Raw genomic sequence first — 22,084 nt, 5'->3', positions numbered from 1 at the left:
ACCCTCACACTGCTACACCTACTAGCAGGTTCAGAAGGCTGTTATCATCTATTCACATGGTTGATCACCGATACGAAGATGACGCCGACCTCTAGTGGCCTTAGTAATTATGTCTGGAGCAAAGCGGGAAGTCAAGTGACGTAGTATAGAGAGTGAAAGAGGACTCTGTTCATATCCCATGTGAAACCAAAAGTTATGTTGACTTATTTTACCATACTTTTGTTACGTAACTTACGTATTTCACTAACCTAACCAAGCGTACTTGGTCACTTTAACTTTCAAAATGTGGTAGGTGCAGTTTGGCCTGTTTAAAGCATTAGAATGGTAGTGATAACAGCTGGTAATGCCCATGCAATCGACGGATAACATAACACATAACACACATAACCTAATTGACTCTGCCATTACTGCTATAGTTTCAATAAAGAAATGGATCACAGGAGCGCAGGATATCCCTTTTGATAACAAGAGGGAATCCCTTTTAATGTTCACATCACAACATTAAAGGACATGCATTTCTTTGCAGGATGAAGCCCAGATGCCTCCTCTCCACAGTGGACAGACTTCCTACCATCAGCGAGATGCAGGAGAGCGACACAGAGGATGGAGACTCGGATTATTCCTCACACACCATGGAGCAGTATTTAGACTCTATCAAGGAGCTTTCCCAGCCGGCTCCCTACCCTCTCCACGGGCCCCTCAGAGGTCACCGCCGCTGGATGGTGCGCACATGCCCCGGGGTAACACCTGTGGCTCCATCTATGCTCTTAAATTCCTACGCGCCCTGGATTCCAGTTGAACTATCAGATATATCTTTTACTTTAACCGACCGATCAAACTGCGACTCATCGCTGCATTTTAACCGGAACCTGCTGGACAGGTTGGTTGCACAATCCCTGTTTGCAGGCCTGGTGTGAGCCAGAGGGGAGGATTAATGGGGTGAACGGATTACCTTCACCGCTGGATTTACTCAGTTACCCCTGCAGCGGGCTTTGACATCAGATCCATGTTGCATAACTAATTCATGTGTAAGAAGTAATTGAGTACAGCCACTTTCCAAAAGTGATATGCATTCCCTTTGAAGTGCTAAATGAGTGCAACGCATGAAACAAAAGATGAAAAGGGAAAAATATCAAGGGCAGAACAAACAAGTGAGCAGCCTGAGGCGTGAGCAAACTAAGTGGTTGCGTAGGGGCCCCTCAGCCACCAGGGGGCCCCCAAACAAACTGAAGATGGGAACTTTCTTTGGGTTTTGGGTCCTGATTTCAATATTTAAAGATACACTCCCTGATTTTTGCTATCAGATGATCATCTGAAGGTGAGTCGGGGTGCCCATGCTGACCCGTGTCCCGTGGGTAAGGGTGCCCATGCTGACCCTTGTCCACCGCCAAAAGCACCTACAATGGGCCCCTGAGCATCAGAACTGGACCATGGAGCAATGGAAGAAGGTGGCCTGGTCTGATGAATCACGTTTTCTTTTACATCATGTGGATGGCAACAAGTTGGAGGTGTTGACTGGGCCTCCAGATCTCAATCCAATGGAGCATCTGTGGGATGTGCTGGACAAACAAGTCCGATCCACGGAGGCCCCACCTCGCAATTTACAGGACTGTAAGGATCTGCTACTGACGGCTTGGTGCCAGATACCACAGCAGACCTTCAGAGGTCTAGTGGAGTCCATGCCTTGACGGGTCAGGGCTGTTTTGGCAGCAAAAGGGGGACCTACTCAATATTAGGCAGGTGGTCATAATGTTATGGCTGATCGGTGTGTATATTTATAGTATTTTGAATGATTCAGTTTTTAAGTCATGTTATATGTAATTCCTTTCTATATCTGGATTGACTGTCACTCACTCACTAGTCTTCAACCGCTTATCCGGGGTCGGGTCTCGGGGCAAACCGCTCCAGCAGGGGACCCCAAACTTCCCTTTCCCTCGCCACATTAACCAGTTCTGACTGGGGGATCCCGAGGCGTTCCCAGGCCAGTGTGGAGATATAATCTCTCCACCTAGTCCCGGGTCTTCCCCGTGGCCTCCTCCCAGCTGGTCGTGCCTGGAACACCTCCCTAGGGAGGCGCCCAGAGGGCATCCTTACTAGATACCCGAACCATGGCTCCTTTCAACGCAAAGAAGCAGCAGCTCTACTCCGAGTCCCTCACGGATGACTGAGCTTCTCACCCTATCTCTAAGGGAGACGCCAGCCACCCTCCTGAGAAAAACCCATTTCGGCCCGAGCCTTCCGGCTCAGCTCTCTTTTTGTCCCAACGGTGTGGTAAAGCAATACCCCCGCTGCTCCGATTCTCCGGCCAATCTCACGTTCCATAGTTCCCTCACTTGCGAACAAGACCCCGAGGTACTTGAACTCCTTCACTTGGGGTAAGGACTTATTCCCTACCCGGAGTAGACTGTGACATAATGAAATGAAAAACACATGTTAAAGGGACAATTATTATTTATTTTTTACTTTAACTGAATTCATTGTTTTTCATTGTGACGTGACTTTTCCATGCCATAATATATACAACAATGTGTGTTGTATTTCACTTTATTTCTTTTAATTTAGGAATTTTAAATCTTCCAAAGAAAACATGCTTGGGCTGGCGCTGCAGATGAGGTGAATGAAGCAATAAAGCACCTTCATTATCCCTGCACCGTACACATGTACAGTAACAACCCATTCTCACTCCCAACTTGTCAAATGCCGACGTTTGGTCAGTGCCTCTTTGGCGTCTGATACCAATGCGCCAAGGCACCCTGATACCAATGCACCCTTTAGCATCTGCATGACGTATGTATGGGCTTAAAACTAACTCCAATGTAAACCCATCCGAGTCGTTATTAGATGGTCAGAGCAACTGACATACTATAATGAGCGAGAAAGTCTGCGTAGGGCGTATGGGAGGGGAGGTTGGATGGCTCAAACAAACCCAGGAGACCGCTGTTTGTGTCCCGGGTGAAGCAAAGTAAACGTTGACTTATTTTTTATTGTTGCATAATGGACAACAGTTCACATCCCCTCCACGATCTACTGGTCGGACAGCAGAGTGTTTTCAGTCAAGCTCCTTCAACTCTGCTGTAGTAAGGACCGCTACAGGAAATCATTCCTGCCCACTTATCAACCCCTATCAACATACAACGACTCTCCTCTGTGCCGGGAAGGGAGACTTATGTTCTGACAAGGCACATTCTTCTACTTCAATTTGCACAACACATATTTTACTTTCAATTTCCACAGCAGATATTTGTCTCTAATGGTATTTTACTGCATTTTTTATTGCTTTTATCTAGTTTAAAGTAGAGTAGTTGGAATGTACATTATATATCCATCCATTATCTGTAACCGCTTATCCCATTCGAAGTCGCGGGGGGGCTGGAGCCGATCCAAGCTGACATTGGGTGAAGGCGGGGTACAACCCGGACAGGTCGCTAGACTATTAAGCCTCGTCCACACCGGGAACTTCAGGAGTGCGTGGCAGCTGCGTTACCTGTTGTTTTTTTATTTCGGCGTCTGTGTTAACAGGTTAGTGCAGCCACACTGCCTGCGTGAGACGTCTTGGCTGCGTGTCAGCTGCGTCTCTTCTAAAGATTCGAGGTCTCGCCTATTTTTGACACGAGTCACGCGGTTCACAGCAGCAACAGACAGTGAAAGTGATCTATTGACTGCATATCAGCAACATTACTACAATTTCAATGTCTCTATCTGTAGAAAATGTTACTAAATCAACACTTCCTGCTTTCATTTAAAAATAAAAGCCCTCAAGCATTTTTTTTCTGTGGACAGAATTCCTTCATTTGTTAACACAAGGCTTTTATTCTGAAATATGTGCAGGACAGTGTTGTAGAACATGCAGTGACTTGCAGAGCTCCATGAATGAATAAAGTGCAGGGTTTTAATTGTGGATTATTACTATTATTTACAAATTACCACACGTTTCTTAACCTTTCTCTGTCTAAAATAAATATAAATTACACTTATCATGAAATGAAATGGCCATTATGAAAGGCAAACTCTATGTAGAAAGAAAGAGCTGACAGCAGCAGCTGCAGCAGCAGCAGACACGCAGCTGAAACGCAGCTGGTGTGAACACCGGAAGCGTCAATCATGCAGCCGCCCAGTGCTATCTATCTATCTATCTATCTATCTATTATCTATGTACCTATCTATCTATCTATCTATCCAAAACTTCCAAAACTGACCCTGGAGGGGTACCTAGAGCATCATAGTTTGGAGCGAAGGGCCACTGACCAAGTGGAGAGAGAATGTGTTGCTACAGTAGTGTAAACAAGTTTCAGTTATATTCTGTATCTTTAAGGACATCTTGCTCAAGTTGAAATAAGACAATTGTGAGAAAAACATGAAATGACTGCACGCTTCAACAATGACTTGACGTGTAAACATCCCAGCAGACTCTAAACACTGCTGTCCTTCATTATCTTTTGTGGCTGTGCTTCATTGTTCAACGATCTACTTTTAGTTTCTTTTTCCCTGAAGATTTGCGACCATGTGGAAAGTGTCTTCAGCAGGGTCTTGGCAGGAATCGCCAGAGTTACGTCCAACAAGGATGTGGTGGGGGTTAAGAGGGAGCACAGCAGCCCCCCTGGAGACTTTTCCACAGAACAAGCCTGTGAGTGTTATTCTAAATGACCATGAATGGCTCACACACATTGTGAAACACTGCACACGGAATGTGAAAGCGTATGTATTCTTCATAAAGACGATTATCTTCTGCAAAAACCCCGATGACATATCATGACACCCTTTTCCAAAGAAATATCCTGACTCATGTAGTAAGTGAATGGTGTGCAGATAAGACTTATGAGCCATACGTAAACTTATTATCTATGCTCACAACATTTACAGGAAAGTGCTGCTTTAGCAATGCGTCTGTTGACAACACTGGATGTGCTTTTAATTGAATCCACAGTGATGTCGAGGTGCAGATATCATCTACTCTCCAAAACTCATTAAATCAGAAAAGGAATGAGTAACTGTGAGCGGCGCTCTACAATAAGAAATACTGCAGCGTGCCAGAGGAGTGATATAAAACAGATTTGCTCTAGTCGATTCAAAGTTTGGTTGTAATACCCCAAAGACCCGTGTGATGTGTGGCTTAAATATGAAGTGCAAGTGAAGAAAGCAGCGAGATAATGAGAGCTTTGTGTCAGAAGATACTGCAAGATCTCAGCATTGAGGCGATATATGTCAAGAGAATTCATCTGACAAACTACAAATATTCTGTCTGAAATACAACAATTGAGCACACAGACAATAAAGACAATCTGAACATTAAGACAATGTTGAAATGATATCCACAATTTGCAGTCTCCAGTCTAGACATGAACTGCAGTCATAGCGAAAACAAAACTGGTTTTAGTGTGTTTGACTTCACGTGTTTCCTGACAGTCACAGTACATTTACTCTGCATGATCTTATTATTTCACAAGAGACTGTTCAGGTTAATCTAAGCATGCCATCTCTAGTTTGCAGTGTATGAAAGAGTCTTCTGTGTCCATCTGAAAGATGTTGAATGTTTTTTGATACTGTGAGCATCACACACAATGAAATTCCAGTCATCCAGCCAATAGCCTAATAACAAACAAGTGTATGTTGTGCGGGACGAGAGATGTAGTTCACTGAGCGATTTCACACAAAAATAAATGATACTACGACAAACTGAGACTTTCTTGAATTACAAAATTATCTTTTAAATTGAAAAACATCATATGTGTGATTCATGGCGTAATTCAAACGGGATAAAAAATATATATATTTATCTCTCTCAGTTGACTACCGTTCATATATTTTTTTCAAAACAAGGTCCCATGGGTTCCATCTCAAGGGGCGGGACTTCACCTCTCTATCCGCAACCTTACCGCTAGATGCCGCCATTGTTGAGCCCTGTACCTTTAGGAAAAAAATGGAGAATATGTGCACAACTCCAAAAGATCCCAAGACTCAAAAAGGCAACAGTTCAACCCCATATAAGCTATATAGACATGACAACATCCTGCTGACGTCACAGTCAAGTGATGAGACAAAGAAAATACACTAAAAATACCACCCTTCAAATATATAGTATATCATTTATATATTACACTTCAATATAAGTCTGGAGCCAGTAGTCTCTGCTGGTTGTCTAGCAACCCCAAGACTCTCTTTCTGCTTCCAGTCTGTCTTTATGCTAAGCTAGGCTAATTGCCTCCTGGCTGCAGATTCATATTAAACAGACAAACATGCTGTGGTATTAGAGCAAAATATATGTGTATTTTCCAATATGTCAAACTAGTCCTTTAAAATAGTTTTAAAAGAAAAGAGTTTGTTTGAGTTTTTTTTTTAATATGTTTTCTTTGGACAGTTGGTACTTTTATCTGTTAACCCGTGAAGTAGCCTCCCTCACTCCTTTAAGTTATTTTCATTTACTGATTCAAAAACTTATGGAACTTTGTAATTTAATCTAATTTGACTGAATGAATAAAATGTATCTATTGTAGTTGATTTGCTACAGCAAAACACTGATACTGTATACATAATACAATCTGGTGCATATTATTGAGTAATGAGAAACAAGTTTTGTTTTCAAGTTTTTTTAATCTCGGAAATTCTGAGTTTTTTTCATAATTTTTTTTTTTTTACTTAGGCCTACAATGACCCTAAGGTCATATATCAGAATCATAATAAAATGTTCTCATTAAAGAGATAAAATATGCAAGAGAATGTTTTTTTTGAATATAGTTATTAAGAACCAGAATTACAAATATCTCATCTTTGTGTTCAGGTTCACAAGCTCAGAGTCTGCTGACTTTCAACATATTCTCATACAATGATTCGTATGATATCTTACGAAAATGTTATTCCTCCTTTTTAGTTTGTTTTGCTACGAATGTCCAACAACAAATGTCAATTTTTAAAATAAACTTCTGTCTTCACAGGAAACAACTTCCTTAGGTTTAGGCAAGAAAACTACGTGAAAAGATTAGGATTACGCAACAAAACTACTTAATTAGTCAAATCAAGTACATTTTATTTGTATAGCCCAAAATCCCAAATCCCAAATTTGCCTCAGGGGTTTTACAATCTGTACTGGATACGACACCCTCTGTCCTTTACAGCATGACCCTCTCATCGGATAAGGAAACACTTTTAACAGGGGAAAAATGGAAGAAACCCTCAGGAAGAGCAACAAAGGAGGGATCCCCCTTCCAGGATGGACAGACGTGTAATAGATCTCCACACCAGATAGATAGAGCCAGAGCAACACGACCTCCTCTCCACCATGGAACCTAGAGAGAGGACCAGATTTTTGTTTTTAATTCACAGTTGCTTAGTAAGTAATTAGGCTTAGATGGCTTAAAATAACTCCGGAAGTGGTGTTACTTAAGTACATCAATTACGTGACAAATAAATCAATGTTGACTTCTGGTTTCACACGGGACACGAACGTGTGACCTTCTCCAAACGGCCTTTACCGCTCTTTTTATTTCCTGGTTGATGATTACATGAATTACACACAAATTCATTTTGTGGGTTATACACGAATTACAGTGCATTACTTTTCATATGTATAGCTAGGAACAGTGTATGCGTTCTGTGACGTTACAGTTGTTGCCACGGGGAGTTTGCGATCTTTTCAATAGACACATAAAATTGAATAGTGATCCGAGACCTGTAATGTGCATGTTGGCTTGAAAATAAAGTAAAATAAAATATGACTTTCACTGTCTTCTATTATCGATTAGGAAACGCCATCAATATGAGGGAATCAAATAATTAAAGCAGAGAGAAACACTTAATGAGGAGGTAATATTTCACAGTGCTAAATAATAATTTGGTCATTTCTTTTTTTGCTGCAATCACACACTCTGTTGGACTGCAGGATGCAGCTCTGAAGACTTTTTGACTCGGGCTCAGTTGTTAGGGCTGAAGATTCGCCATGATAGAGACATTTTGTTCGGGTTATAGAGTTTCTGTGGTCAGAAAAGTCTCCTTACTCTGATGCGATTTTGTTTCATATTGCTATGAGGCATTTGCTGTACTCAGATGACTCTCCAGGCCAACAATTTTTTGACCCATCTCTTTTGTTCTAGGTGAAAACCCGACCACAGGAATAAGCCTGTGGCCATGTTGCTCCCAGCCCCGGACAGATGCTGCTGGCCTTGCTACAAAATTGTTTTGTCCCGTGTGGCAACTGTCCTGGTGAAATTCAGCCATTAAAAGTGTTATTTTAATCCTTCTAATCTGCAAAAAGTCCCCGTTAAAGGTTTTATTTCCTGCTACACTAACAATGTTATTTACATTACGATGTTGATGAAGAAGCCTCGATCTCTGAACCCATTGGCTATTGGGTCTGACGACAGACAAGCCTCTGGGGGCAAGGGGCTAGGGTTCCTGTGTAGCCAGCGAATATCCGGGCCAAGACTTCCTTTTCCATGCGCTGCTCATTGTTAACAGTCTGATTGGCAAGTTGAGATGCGAGACTGGAGTTGGAGTTGAGAGCTGACGTGTACGATCGGATTATTGTAACCAGTTTACAGTTTAATTTTAAACCAATAAAAAACTAAATTATCATCAGACGATAGCCAGTAGGTTCCGAGATAGCATTTTGGCCAAAGCGTTCCGCCTCTTTTGCTCTACACACGGACTGTTTACCTGCATTCAACCAAAAACTACTCGAATGTGATTGGTTGATACTACTTGGACTACAAACAGGTCCCAAAACGCTTCTGATTCCGCTACCAAAATATTGTCCCATTGCCTAAAGATTCTGCAGAATGTTTGTAGAGATTATGAACACATTAACTTTGTGTTTTCTGCAGATTGAAACTGAGCTCCATCGAAGGGGCAAAAGAGAGCCAGAGTCCTGACGCCACCGTTGTCTTATCCATGATATCCACCCAGTCTTTTCTCATTTTTTTTAACTTTTCAGCTGTAATCTCTGCTATCTAAAAACACCTACGCCATTCGGTCCTCCCCGTCCTGCCATTACAGACATTTATGACCTCATACCAAGATACCAAGATACTGGAAATATGGTTTCACTTCGACTTTCAAAACCTTTTTTCTGGATTTATACATGAAACTCTTAAAGGAATTGTTTGACATTTTGGGAATACACCTTGCCACTTTGCCCCACACCTAGGGCTCAAAGGTAATTAGCTTAGCTTAGCCAAAAGACTGCAAACAGGGGGAAAAAGCTAGCCTGGCTCAAAACTTTAAAATATGCATACCAGCACTCTAAAGGGTAACAATTAGCATGTTGTACCTAATACAATATATATACACACATTAGGGCCGTCAAAGTTAACGCAATAATAACGCATTAACGCAAATTAGTTTTAACTCTTTAACGCATTAACACAATTGATCTTTCAGAGATTGTAGCGGGCTCAGTTTTAAAGCTAGATCAAAGGTACTGGTATCATATGAAATATAGAATCTAATGAATCCATTGATACCAAACATGTCATACTAGCTTGTTGGGAAGGAGGTTAAATAACGCTCCGAACTTGCGCTAAATTTTGGTGAGGAAAAACTGTCAAGGCCATTTTCAAAGGGGTCCCTTGACCTCTGACCTCCAGATATGTGAATGTAAATGGATTCTATGGGTACCCACGAGTCACATGCCCACTTTATGATAATCACATGCAGTTTGGGGCAAGTCATAGTCAAGTCAGCACACTGACACACTCACAGCTGTTGTTGTCTGTTGGGCTGCAGTTTGCCATGTTATGATTTGAGCAAGTTTTTTTATGCTAAATGCAGTACCTGTGAGGGTTTCTGGACAATATCTGTCATTGTTTTGTGTTGTTAATTGATTTCCAATAATAAATATATACATACATGTGCATAAAACAGCATATTTGTCCACTCCCATGTTGATAAGAGTATTAAATACTTGTCAAATCTCCCTTTAAGATACATTTTGAACAGATACAAATTTGTGCGATTAATCGCGATTAAATATGTTAATTGATTATTGACCAATCGATATATACTGTATATATATGACATACACTAAAGTATTGCCTTTAAGTGTGTTGCACCACTAAAAATGTGTCTTCTATCACCTCAGGTGTGTTAACTGATCAATAAACTGAGTTTGCAATTAAAATAAGTGTGTGGATGCTTTCAATTTATAGTACAGTAGCCTACTTTTTGATTGAACATAAAACATGTTCAGGCTGCAAAATGCTGAAATGCCAGCTCCTGGCAAAGCAACGTGTGTGGCATGGGAAAGTGATCTTTTCACACGCTCATGAGTCAGTCATGATTGGGATGTTACTTGCCACAGCATGCGCAGTATACGGTATGCAAACACACTTGTAAATACCGGAAACAGGAGCAGATTCATGACGTGCTTTAAACCATTACTACAGTGAACGTGTTTCAGTATATTCCATAGAACAGGTGCTGGTCTTCTGTCTGCTGGCGTACTTCCATCCACTGCACCCCCTACCCACCATAACGGCTCACAGTGTGTCATTATGTTTTTGTGGTTTCCAGTAAGTGTGAACATGCATGGAGAAGTTTGAAGAATCTGAAAGTCACCCTCTGTTTTCAGTCAGTTTACAGAAGTATTCAGTTTTCACTATTCAGAAGAATAAGAACAATAATAAAGCCTAATCACGATAACAAGACACTATTTTTCATCTACACACGCAGAGTAAATAAATTCTGCAATTCATTTGACACACACGGTAACAGCTTTTAGCTGTTAGTCAGAATTGCACAACAGATTTAACTATTGTAAAAGCAAAGTGAAGTTCTGCTATTAAAGCTGCAGTGGGTAGAAATGGAGCAAATAGATTAAAAAAAGTTACTTTTAGAAAACTATCATTATATCCTGACAGTAGTGCATGAGCCAGGTAAAAATTAAAAAAATCATGTTCCTCTGTGTCCTCCGGTGCTCCTAACGGCATCTGCAAGATTTCACAGACCGGAGGACAACGACCAATCAGACCCGAGCTGGAGCCTTGCCGTCTCTGAGCAGCTGTCAATCACTCACGAACTCCGACCAAACGATCAAACTAGGCAGCGCTGATCAAATATGAATCAATATTCTGTTACTGTAATGCCTATTTCTCTCCTCAAATGTTTTCAGAATCATCTTTTAGTGTACTGTTTAGCTGTAAAATGAGAAAGTTTGTGATCCGGCAGCCATGTTGAGATCAGTTGAGGAAATATATTTTCTAAAGCCTGAAAACAGAGCCATGAGGAGGTGCAGAAGTCTAGTTTTCTCTCAGAACACTTGAATTACAATGATGCCAAAAATATACTGCCTACTGAAGGTTCATCTTCCACCTCGTCTTGTTTGAAAACACTTTGATAAAGTTCCACGTCCTGTCAGAAGAACATTGATCAAAGTCAACATGATGCAACTTTACTCTTTCCTGACAAACAATGCAGTTTATCTGACAGTTTGCTTTGCTGGGACATGTCCGGGCAAAGTGTGGCATAAAGTACTAATCATCTGGGTATGTAGTGGACTTACTTTTCTCATGATCATTTTCCCTTTCCCTTCCCCTTCCCCTGTCTGTCTGTAAGAGGAGCGCAGGGCACATTCCAGAGTACAATTCCGGAGCATGTTGTAGGCTTGGCTTGACGGGAAGAAGCATGGAGTCTGGGAAAACCCACACTGTGCTGCCTGCCTGCCTATAAAAGGGAGGGAGGCTCGCAGCAGCTCTTCACTCTTCTCTCTTCAACCTGCTCTCCTCCGAAGGATCTCTGGACTTGTGTGTCTCTCAACAGAAAAAAATGGCCTCATCACAGAAAAGCATTTTCCTGCTGGTTGTCGCGGCTGCAGTTTGCATTCAGCTCTATAATGGTGAGTTAAAGTTTATATTTCTTAAAGTAGAATGTTACAGGATGTGTGATACAGTAAGAATTAGAAACACTGCAAAAGATTGAAAACCAATGATTCATTATTCAACCGTAGTGTAATACTCTCATTCTTATAGTATAATAATGGAAGTTGTTTCTGTGTTAAAACTGTGACTCATTTGCCGTTTCTGCACTCCTAACTTGTGTTTTAAAAATCACTTTTCCCCCACAGCTCACGACTTTATCGGACGCTGCTCATGTCTCAACACAATCAAGTTCGTCAGAGGCAACATGTCAGATTTCCAAGTCCTTGAAAGGCGTCCTGGGTGCGATAAAACTGAACTGATGTAAGTTTAAATACAAATCTGTACACATCTGCAGCTCTATAACATTTAGAATCTAATCGGTCGTGTTGATTTTGATTCAAAATTTGACATCTTGTTTTTGTGTTTTTCAGTGTAACCATGAACAATCCGGACAACTCCACAGAGCAATTCTGCATGAACAACGAGGGAAAGATGGCCAAGGCTTTTTTGAAATGCTGGGAAAGGTAAGCGACGCCATGCAAATGATCCACACAAACACTGCTTTAACTGTCACAAAACAACATCACTTCAAATTGAATAATTTAGGAACGAAATTCTTTTTCAAAATCTGAACATCTTAAAGGAAGTAGTTGGCATGGACTGTTCTTTTCCAGCTCTTTTCCACTCTCTCCCACTTAAGACCACCGCAGCTGAAATCTGCACACAAATTCAAGCCTTTAAAAACAGCACATAAGCTATTCTTACTGATGCAATCCTGTTGCACAGTTGGATTCTGCACTGCTTTCATGAGAGATGGGGCAGAAAATCACACCACAAGAATGCTTGATTTGACCCCAAATTGTAGCATCAGAATATATTTTATTGAGCCAAAATCCTGACTGGCAAAATGCTCCAGTTTACTCTGCAAAAAAACAAAGTGAATGGGACAGAAATCTGCTTGCAAATAAGAAGAGTTTTATTACAAAACGTTGGCCCCACAGATTGCAACTCTTTGCACAAAACTCCAGATGTTTCGTATTAGTCCTCTGGCCTGATCCCAGTTTTTCTTCCTCACCCTTTTCAGAATAAACAAAAACGAGAGCCGTAAGATGGAGTGCATCGCAAGAAGAAGGACAGAGTGAAAATACAAGAGAGATGGGAGGCCTGACTGGGGAGGAGAAAGTTATCCGGACCGGTGTCCCGGAGGTCACATGAAGACTGAGCACACAAACCGAAGAATGCTGAGAGCAGAGCTTACACTGAACTCCTGCACTGGAGAGGATTGGTAAATACAGCGAGAGGGGAAGAAGAGTGGCGGGAGGGGAAATGATTAACAGCTAGGACGCAGGAAGGGGGGTGGGGGGGCGGAATAGAGCCAGGAAGAGAAGCCATTGAAATGAGATAATGTAAATATATGTACAGAATAATAGCAGCAAGTCTGTGTAAAAAGGCCACTGTTGAAATGCACACACCTTTATTTGTTTTTTGCTTTATTATGATATATTATTATTTATGATGATTATTTATTTAAAAAATATATATTTCTGTATTTTTTCTTTTTTTATAAATGTCTGAGTCCAAGCAAATAAATCAAGTTTTGATACAACTCTGGGCTTTCTGTTTGTTTTCATCCCAATCTTCTGACAACAACAACAAAAATAATCCAATTTAAAATCCTTGGAATCTGTCGGAATCCTGTGAACCATCTGTTTCCAACTGGCATTTCTTACGCCTCGTAATGAAACCTGTGGCTTACCACCAGCATTTCTGCAGTTGAGCAGTCGCACACATCAAAATAAAAACACTTATTATTCCGCGGCGAAGACGCAGCTGGCACTTGAGGACACCGAAGTGACTTTGTTTGCGGGGAGTGACAAATTAATTGTTATCATAGAAAACCCGCTCTCTCCTCGGGGAGAAGGCTTTGCATGATAACAATAAATGATGCCCATGAGAAAATTTGACCACAGCTGTTTGCAGCAGCTGCAGGCTGGATGAAAGAGGAGAGATGGATTCCCGAAGCATGTCGTGACTCTGTTGATCTAGGTGAAAAGTGATGAGTTGCAACTGCTAAAGTGTATAATGCTTCAGTCGATAGAGTAACAAGGAAAATAATCTGAAAGTCAAACTGGAATTTAAATTATCCTCACTTTTTGTGAAAGGACATGTAAGCCACAGCATACTGCAGTTTTGTGAGTATTTTCCATTTCGTCACAAGAGGATAAAAATTTAGAGAAAGAGTTGTTTAAAGATGCCCACAAAGTTTTACTGTTACTGCCGGCTGTCCCTTTACAACATTCAAGATTTTGGAGGACCCAAATATTGTTGTGTAACTCCTACTCCTACTATACGAGTAGATTGTTTGCGATGTAAAGCCAAAGCTCACGATTTATGTGCTCACACTGTAACGTTACAGTCTGATAATCAGCCACGACCTGAGTGCTCACACTGTACGCGTAAAATAGAATAAAACACGGCCCGTCGGCCTCTGAGGGCCGTTCTGGCTGTTGGCAGCCTCGGATACTGGAGATAAATCTCGGGTGTGGCTTCACTTTTTGCCGAAGGTGAGGTGGCTTCATAGAAATTCACAAAATCCAAATATGTGTGCTTGCAATGCCACCATGAACATCCACATGTCCTCACATAACCTACACAAGATAACTATTGAGTGAGTCATAACATGTGGCTGAAGCTCAACCATTAATGCTGTTATATTTCTCAACACCAGGTAGCTCGTTATAAAGTTTCACTAGTGAACGCTACATATATATAACTTCGAGGCGTCAATGTTTGTGCTCAAAGTGACAATAATCAAGTTAATATCCTCATCTACATCCAGGATGATCGACCCGGTTTCTCCCCGCTATCGGCGGCCCTGACGGTTCATTTTATCTAAACTAATCAGCCGTTCCTTGTCCATGTTGCGTCGCTCTCAATGCGAGTGACAGAAAAAAATAGGAGCAGAGCGTCCGACAAAAGTTCAGCTCAAAACGTTGCGTCGTGTCGACACTCCGATAGAAAACAATGTAATCAAGCCAAGGACTGTACATGTCGTAGTTGTTTCTGAAATGCAAAACTGTCACTGTTTTGTGCTTTATTTTGCTTTGCAGTGTTAAGTCCTCCCATTACCAAACTGTATGACTTAATTTTACTCACAGCTGTAGATGTATTTCAGTTTAGTTTTTTTTCTCAGGAGAGAATTCAGCTGAGGGGGCACAGTGACCTTTTTGGACAGACCTGGACCCCAAAGGCCCCCCAAGGCAATTGTTTTCTCTCCTGTGTTCATGACTTAAAGCTGAAGTAGGAGAGATTGGAGCAAATATGATTTAAAAAAAGGTTATTTTTATAAAACGGTCGCTATATCCTGACAGTACTACATGAAACAGGTAACCTGAAAAAAAATCATGTGCCTCTGTGTCCTCCGGTGCTCCTAACAGCATCTGCCAGATTTCACAGACGGAAGAAAACAAGCAGTAAGAACTGATCTGAGGTCCGCTGTCTATGAGAGCCGGCTGTCGATCACTCGCGAACTCCGATCAAACGGTCAAACTAGGCAGCGCTGATCAAATATGAATCAATATTCGGTTACGTTAACGCCTATTTCTCGCCTTAATGTTTTCAGAATCATCTTGTAGTGCACTGTTTAGCTGTAAAATGAGAAAGTTGTGACGCTGCCGCCATTGTGAAATCTGGTGAAAGAACGCCAAGTTCTGGTCACATGACCGGAGCACAGCCAAAAGGAACGCTCTCTCTCTGAAATGACGGCTAGATTTTCTATTACTGAAAACAGAGCAATGAGGAGGAGCAGAAGTCTAGTTATCTCTCCGAACACTTGAACTATAATATGCTGAAAGGTTATTATGGAATTTTTTGCCCAATGATGACAAAAATATACTGCCTACTGAAGCTTTAAGGTGAAAAAAAAAGTTTTATTAGGATAATCTTTCTAAGCCTCTTACATTTTGGTTTTCATCTGTGAAACAAGTGTATAACGCCAGGATCATTTTTGTGTTTGTTGTTGTAATACTCATTTCGGCCACAAGAGGTTGAACTGACCACTACGACATTATCTCAATAAAAAACTAAAAGCATTAATTTTTTCTTCTTTTAATTTCTCCATGCACGTTAAACACAATCTACTTATATTGTGTGCTAGTCAGTTTAAAACATTACAACCACAAACACTTTGAAAAATGATCCTGACCATTTTTTATTTTCCCCAACACAACATTTTGTGCTCATCCCAAATAAAGGCAGCACATCTATCCCCAGCCTGTCTGTCGATTGAATGCTAACGTGGTAATGCTGATTGGGTTATCGATTGTCCGGGGGCCCCGATCCGCCTCTCAACCACGCCGGCTTCCTCTGAGTGATCGGCTGAGCCAACACGTCTTGATTTTTGACCATTAACTTTGCTTGAGAGATAAAGTTTGCAGGAGAATATCAGAGCTGCTGCTTGCTTCACTCCAGGGAAATCAGAGCAGGCCTGGTCTGGGTCAGAGCACAAGAGTGTGGGAAAGAATAGATCTTCGATAAGCCCACTCCTTCTCTGGGTCCTCGGGCTGTGCTCGCCCTGTCTGGCCGTTCACACACTCTCACACACAAGCATGTAAACTCAACAAACACGTGCTAAAACATCAGCTACATGGTACCAAAGACTCTGTGGGGCAAACAGCAGGGCCTCCTCCACGCTGAGCCACTGCCTGCCTGTTCACAGACATTCAGCAGTACTTGTTCACGGCTCTGCTTGAGACAACAAACAGGAAGCCCCCTTCAGGAAAAGACTAGAGGCTAGAAAACAGATAAACCTGAGCCAACTGCTGACAACCTCATGAGAAAATCTTCTTCCGAGCTGTGGTAAAATCAAGCATATTTATATAGCTCCTATCACACAGGTCTCATATCAGGGGCGATTCTGGGATCAGACCTTTAGGGGGGCTCAGGTCCTAATGAGAATGTGGACAGTCAAGGACGTAGGTTTCAACTTTGGGGTGGACATATATTAACCCTCTGAGACCCACGATAAACCCGTTTTTGTCTTTTTAAGGGGGATACAGAGGGTCTTTAGGAGGAGATAGCAGGTCAGCAAATAAGAGTGGTGTACATTATCTGAAAGCTGGGAACCTGAAGATTAATTTGAGATGCAGCTCAGCACTGTGTGTCAAGTTGTTCTAGTCATAAATGAGAAATGAACATGAATTAATTAATTATTTAAAATTAATTGTAAAGGTGTTTAAGGGCTTAGAACATTATGATAGAATTATATGATGGTGAATGCTCTATTATGTCTCATAAGTTGTTGCAGCAATTTTTGGGTTGATACCATTTGTTACACAGATTTGGTGCAAAATTTAACCATTTTTTAACCACTGGAGTATTGATAAAAATGACAATAATCCCTCCAAAATACCACATTAAGACACCAAGACCTTGAGGAATACCGTAGAAAAAGCCATACTGTGATTTAGGATCAAAAACTTTTGACATTGGGAGATTTCTGCAATTGGATGGCGAGCACTTCTGCTGTGTAAACTGCTCAGAAACCCCCTTATTGTCAATGTAGTTTGGAAAGCCATCCATCCTCTGAATGCTCTAGGTCTCTAGTTTGTGGCTGTAAAGTTTCATGAGGCTGTGATTATCCTAGAGGTCACCACAGGTCATTTTATACAGTGAGGTCAAATTTTAAAAAAATGGTCTCACTACAATGAAATGTCTCCTATGGGGACTAACATCATCACAAATGAATACAGTTGGGCTCATTGGATCCACAAGAGGCTCAGCTTTACAGTGATACCCAATTCATTTAATTCAAGACTGCATGCAGAAATATTCAAACACATCATTTTAGAATAGGAGACAATAACACATGTATACTGCATGAAAAAAAGCTGCATGTTTTTTGCCCAACACTGCATGTGATTATCATAAAGTAGGCCATATTTTTTGTAGTTTCATATGATATCTGTAGCTTCACTCAAGCCCTAAAACTGAATCGCTAGAGCCTCTGACAGACAGTAAAGTCAGTGGTCTCGGGGCCAATCGGGGTCCTCTCCCAGGAAATTTTGAGCATCAAACACTTAATTTCCTGAATTACGGGGAATTTTCATGTACCAATTTCTGCATCAAGTTATGGTGGAAATGTCTTTATTTATGTAAAAGAAAACACTAAATTCAGGTACCAGGTGACAAGTCAAAATATAATGGAATATAATGCAGTACGGCTCTCAGTCATTCTGTATTGCTTTCAAATATTTATTCTCCTTTAGCTAAACTTTTCTCATTTAATGTTATCCTGTTATAACCTATATAGATATCAATGGTAATAGCAACCAATCTGACCCAGCCTTCTCTCTCAGAACATTCAGCAATCTTATTTGCAAACATTTCAACTTCCTTGTGTTTTAATCTGCGCCATCATGAAGTTCACTACCTACATTGTCTTCCCTTTTGGTTTCACTGGCAGACTACCAGCGTTAAAGGTGCGAGCCGTCACCTACTGTACCGTAGTGTGTAACATCATGACTTTATAAAGAATACTGGATATTAAACCTGTTTAAATAAAGCCCTGTGAACCTGTAGTTGATGGTCCACTGTCTCTAACAGACATGTTTGCAAAATCTAAAAATGATCTCAGAAAATAATAATAATAATAGGCCTAATAATTAACCCTAAGAGTTAGACCCGTTTTTGTCTTTTTTAGGAGGTCTGTAGGGGAGAAAGCAGTTCAGCAGTAACCTATACAGTATATGCCTATAATTGTGAAAGTGTATAAGGGTTTAGAACATTATGATATATGAGTATATGATGGCCATTCCCATGCTCTGTTATGTCTCATAAGTTGTTGCTGCAATTTTTGGGGTTGTATAGTTTTTGTTTATGTACATGGGAGTAACATAAAGTGGGCATGTCTGTAAAGGGCAGACTCATGGGTACCCATAGAACCCATTTTCATTCACATATCTTGAGGTCAGAGGTCAAGGGAACCATTTGAAATTGAATAATTTCAGAGCGTAATTTAACCTCCTTCCTGGCAAGCTAGCATGACATGGTTGGTACCAAAGGATTCCTCAGGTTTTTATAGTATTTTTTAGTGGTGCTGATTTGAAACTTAAGTGTGCTTAAAGGTCCCATATTATAAAAAAGTGAAATTTTCATGTTTTTTTTTTTATTATAAAGCAGGTTTAGGTGCTATATAAATACTGTGAAAGTATCGAAACGCTCAATCCACAGGGAAATACACACAGCCCGTATTCAGAAACTCTGCATTTGAAACAAGCTGTCAGGATTTCTGTCCATTTGTGATGTCACAAATATACAATATTTAGACCCTTTACACAGATTTGAACGTAAACATTCTAAATGTGTCCCAGTTTATTCCTGGTTGCAGTGTATGTGAATGTCATCACCTGACAGGAAGTACACATGGACCCAAACCGTTGCCTAGCAACGGAACTCTGTTGCAATTTCGTCGAAATGCGCTAAAACAGAGCGTTTAAGACAGAGGGTAAATACAGGCATATTCAGGCCAACAGTATGAGGAAAATAAAGTTGTTTTTTTTACATTACAGCACGTAAACATGTTTTAGTAGAAACATGAAATACAAGTATGATCCTGAAAATGAGCACGATATGGGACCTTTAAGCAACCCTAAGACCAGTGTAAAATCGCCACTGTCTCATATACTATATTGTACAAGTATGATCCTGAAAATGAGCATGATATGGGACCTTTAAGCAACCCTAAGACCAGTGTAAAATCGCCACTGTCTTATATACTATATTGTACCTTAATAACCACTGTATGTATATCACATCATATACCTCTATTACTATTATACACATCATGTCATGGTACAGCAAAAGAAAATCTACTGTCAAAGGTGAGCTCCATCTGCTGAGTAAATTAAGACCGTGAGATGTGGTGGAAACCTCCGAAAGCTAGATTAGAAAATGAATTCTTCACCTTGGTAACTGTGACTGGCAACCTCATCCAGTCTGGTCTTTGTCAGCAGATGACATTTGCTCAGTTGTCATGGAAATGGCTCAGATGTCCTCAGGTGACCAAATATGGTTTTGCGATGACATAGGTGACCTCAAAGTACTGGTGAGTCGAGGTTTCAGAATCTGTATTGGGACAGAATGAGTGGGATTGGTGCATGTTTAACCTGAACAGGTCACAACATGGCCTGGGAAGAGGTCAGAGTTATTGCCCAGTGGCCTCATTACAGAAAAATACCCAAACTGCTCGTCTTATCTTAACTTCATTTCAAAGATAAGAAAAATCCTTCCTATTACAGAAGCGGTTCCTAAACTAATGGCTGTGTCCCACAGTATGACCTCCTATCTTAACTTATCTTGTACCGGTAGGCTACTATAATATATCTATAATATTCATCATCATGTCTCATTTGTCACTGGCTAGCTAGCCTGCTGTCAAAAAAAGACAGGCGTTCAATTTCAGCTACGAGGACTTGGAGGCAGAATTCAAAATTCATCATCTTGGCAGACAATATATATATACCCATATACATGGTCCATCATCATACAGTTTGAGTAGCCTTTCAGTCATTATAGTTCGTTGTTCCCCATCTTCATTGTCATCGCCATACAGACAAAACAACAGTGCTGCTGTCAGTTATGTTGAATTTAGGACAGGGTCTAGCTATGCCATCCTAATTTAGGATTCCTAACTCGGGAAATCCCTAAGAAGGGACAGTTCTGTAAGAGCTAAATTCCTATTCTAAGATAAGATAGGATTTTTTCCCCCTAAATGCAGTTAGGAAACATGTTTCTGTAATACCAGAAATCCTAAATGTCATCCTGAGCTGAGGCCAGAGGTTACACTCCCTTCTCCCATATACAACCACCTGTTATCACATGCTCCTTTTCCATACACATGGCAGGGATTTTCATCTCTATTAAAACAGGGCTCCCCGCCTGAAGGAATATTTTACCATGGCTGTGACCAGAGGTCAACGGAGCGGCTGTAGAATGGTGGATAAACACATTTCATTTCCTATATTGTTCAAAGGCTTGAGCTTTAGGACGTCCCGTCGTCAAAAAAAATATGATCGGGAGAGGATTCAAATTCATTTTGGGATGAATTTGGGACGAGTTGAAAGAAAAATACCCGTTACATTAGAATGAATGGCGATGAAAAAGACTGCACGTTTTATGTAGCGCGAAATACATTTTTAAAATAAGAAAAAAAAAACAGTTTGGGTAATAATTAAACCAAAATAAAGCATTTTTTGATGTTCGATTTATGTTAAAGGTGACTTTGAATGATTAAGTAATGATAATGTAGAAAAACAAAGATTTTAAATTCGGGACGGCTTAGGTTGTATTTCAGGACGGTTCCAGGAGGAGGATGGTGAAAAGAAGTTAGTTTAGAGCCCCGTTGGTAGACTTGTTTTTATTGAAAAATAACCGCAAACAAAGCTCCGCTATATCGGTGATAAACACATTTAATTTCCTATTATTGTGAAGCAACAAAATCAGGAAATGTTGGGTTGTCATCAGCAGAAACTTAACATGACTCCTATACAGCTGAAAGTGAAACAGTAAAATAAATCAGATATCTGACAAACAGAGATGAAGGAGAGAAACTACAAACCACAGAGATTCAGTTAGAAAGTACAGAAGTACTGAGAGCTGAACACGCGCAATGTGACTCGGCACAACTCGGCATGCTAAAACTGATGATAGAAACAGCAAATCAACGCAGCATGGTTTGACTTGGCGCGGCCATAATGCCGATGGAAAAGTTCTACAAATTCCATTCTTAGGCTTATTATACGTAAGGATTAGGGAGGAAATAGGGATTTATAATAACATCCTCACTAACTGAGATGTAGTAGATTTGTCCTGTTAGCCTTTTATGACATTCTGGTAAAGAAATGTAGAGCTGAGGAATGTGGGGGTTTACAGTACATGATTTCTGGGTTTTATGTCAAGCAGTTGCCTTTTGGTGCCATTTGGAGGCGCCAAAGTGTTGAGTTGAGCTGAAAATGTTGCACTTACTCTGCTCAACTCTAAAACTTGAGGTCCCTCCTGAGAATGCACACACACACACACGCACACACACGCACACACTGACGTTCAAAACTTGATGTATTAAACAATGACAGGTCATGTTTTGCAGGTACAGTACATGCAGTATTTTGAATCATTCTTGTGTGCATCAGCACTGTTGTATTTGTTGATTTTTGTTTATTTGGTGATTAAATCTTGATGTAATC

At 40.7% G+C, this 22,084-nt stretch overlaps 1 protein-coding gene and 1 long non-coding RNA gene across 3 annotated transcripts in view; one reads left to right on the top strand and one right to left on the bottom strand.

Annotated features, from left to right (window-relative positions):
• The window catches only part of LOC141765156 (uncharacterized), a 297,228-nt gene that overhangs the window by 63,644 nt on the left and 211,500 nt on the right, over positions 1-22,084 (bottom strand). The gene's annotated exons all lie outside the window — the stretch shown is intronic.
• Positions 11,660-13,449, top strand: cxcl18b (chemokine (C-X-C motif) ligand 18b). Its single transcript, XM_074631147.1, has 4 exons — positions 11,660-11,821; positions 12,050-12,164; positions 12,275-12,367; positions 12,928-13,449. Exons 1-4 carry the CDS (start codon positions 11,752-11,754, stop codon positions 12,983-12,985), a joined length of 336 nt encoding a protein of 111 aa, XP_074487248.1. The 5' UTR covers positions 11,660-11,751; the 3' UTR covers positions 12,986-13,449.

This window comes from Sebastes fasciatus, chromosome 3 (genome assembly GCF_043250625.1).
Source record: "Sebastes fasciatus isolate fSebFas1 chromosome 3, fSebFas1.pri, whole genome shotgun sequence".
NCBI classification, from domain to species: Eukaryota; Metazoa; Chordata; class Actinopteri; order Perciformes; family Sebastidae; genus Sebastes; species Sebastes fasciatus.
Note: the sequence above shows the minus strand (reverse complement) of the source record. Positions and strands in the feature narration are given on the sequence as shown.

Excerpts from the sequence above, each read along its gene's own strand:
- cxcl18b (XM_074631147.1), top strand. The coding sequence starts at position 11,752 with ATGGCCTCATCACAGAAAAGCATTTTCCTGCTGGTTGTCGCGGCTGCA. Across the intron at positions 12,165-12,274 it reads TGCGATAAAACTGAACTGAT|TGTAACCATGAACAATCCGG; the intron begins GTAAGTTTAAAT and ends TGTGTTTTTCAG. Across the intron at positions 12,368-12,927 it reads TTTTTGAAATGCTGGGAAAG|AATAAACAAAAACGAGAGCC; the intron begins GTAAGCGACGCC and ends CACCCTTTTCAG.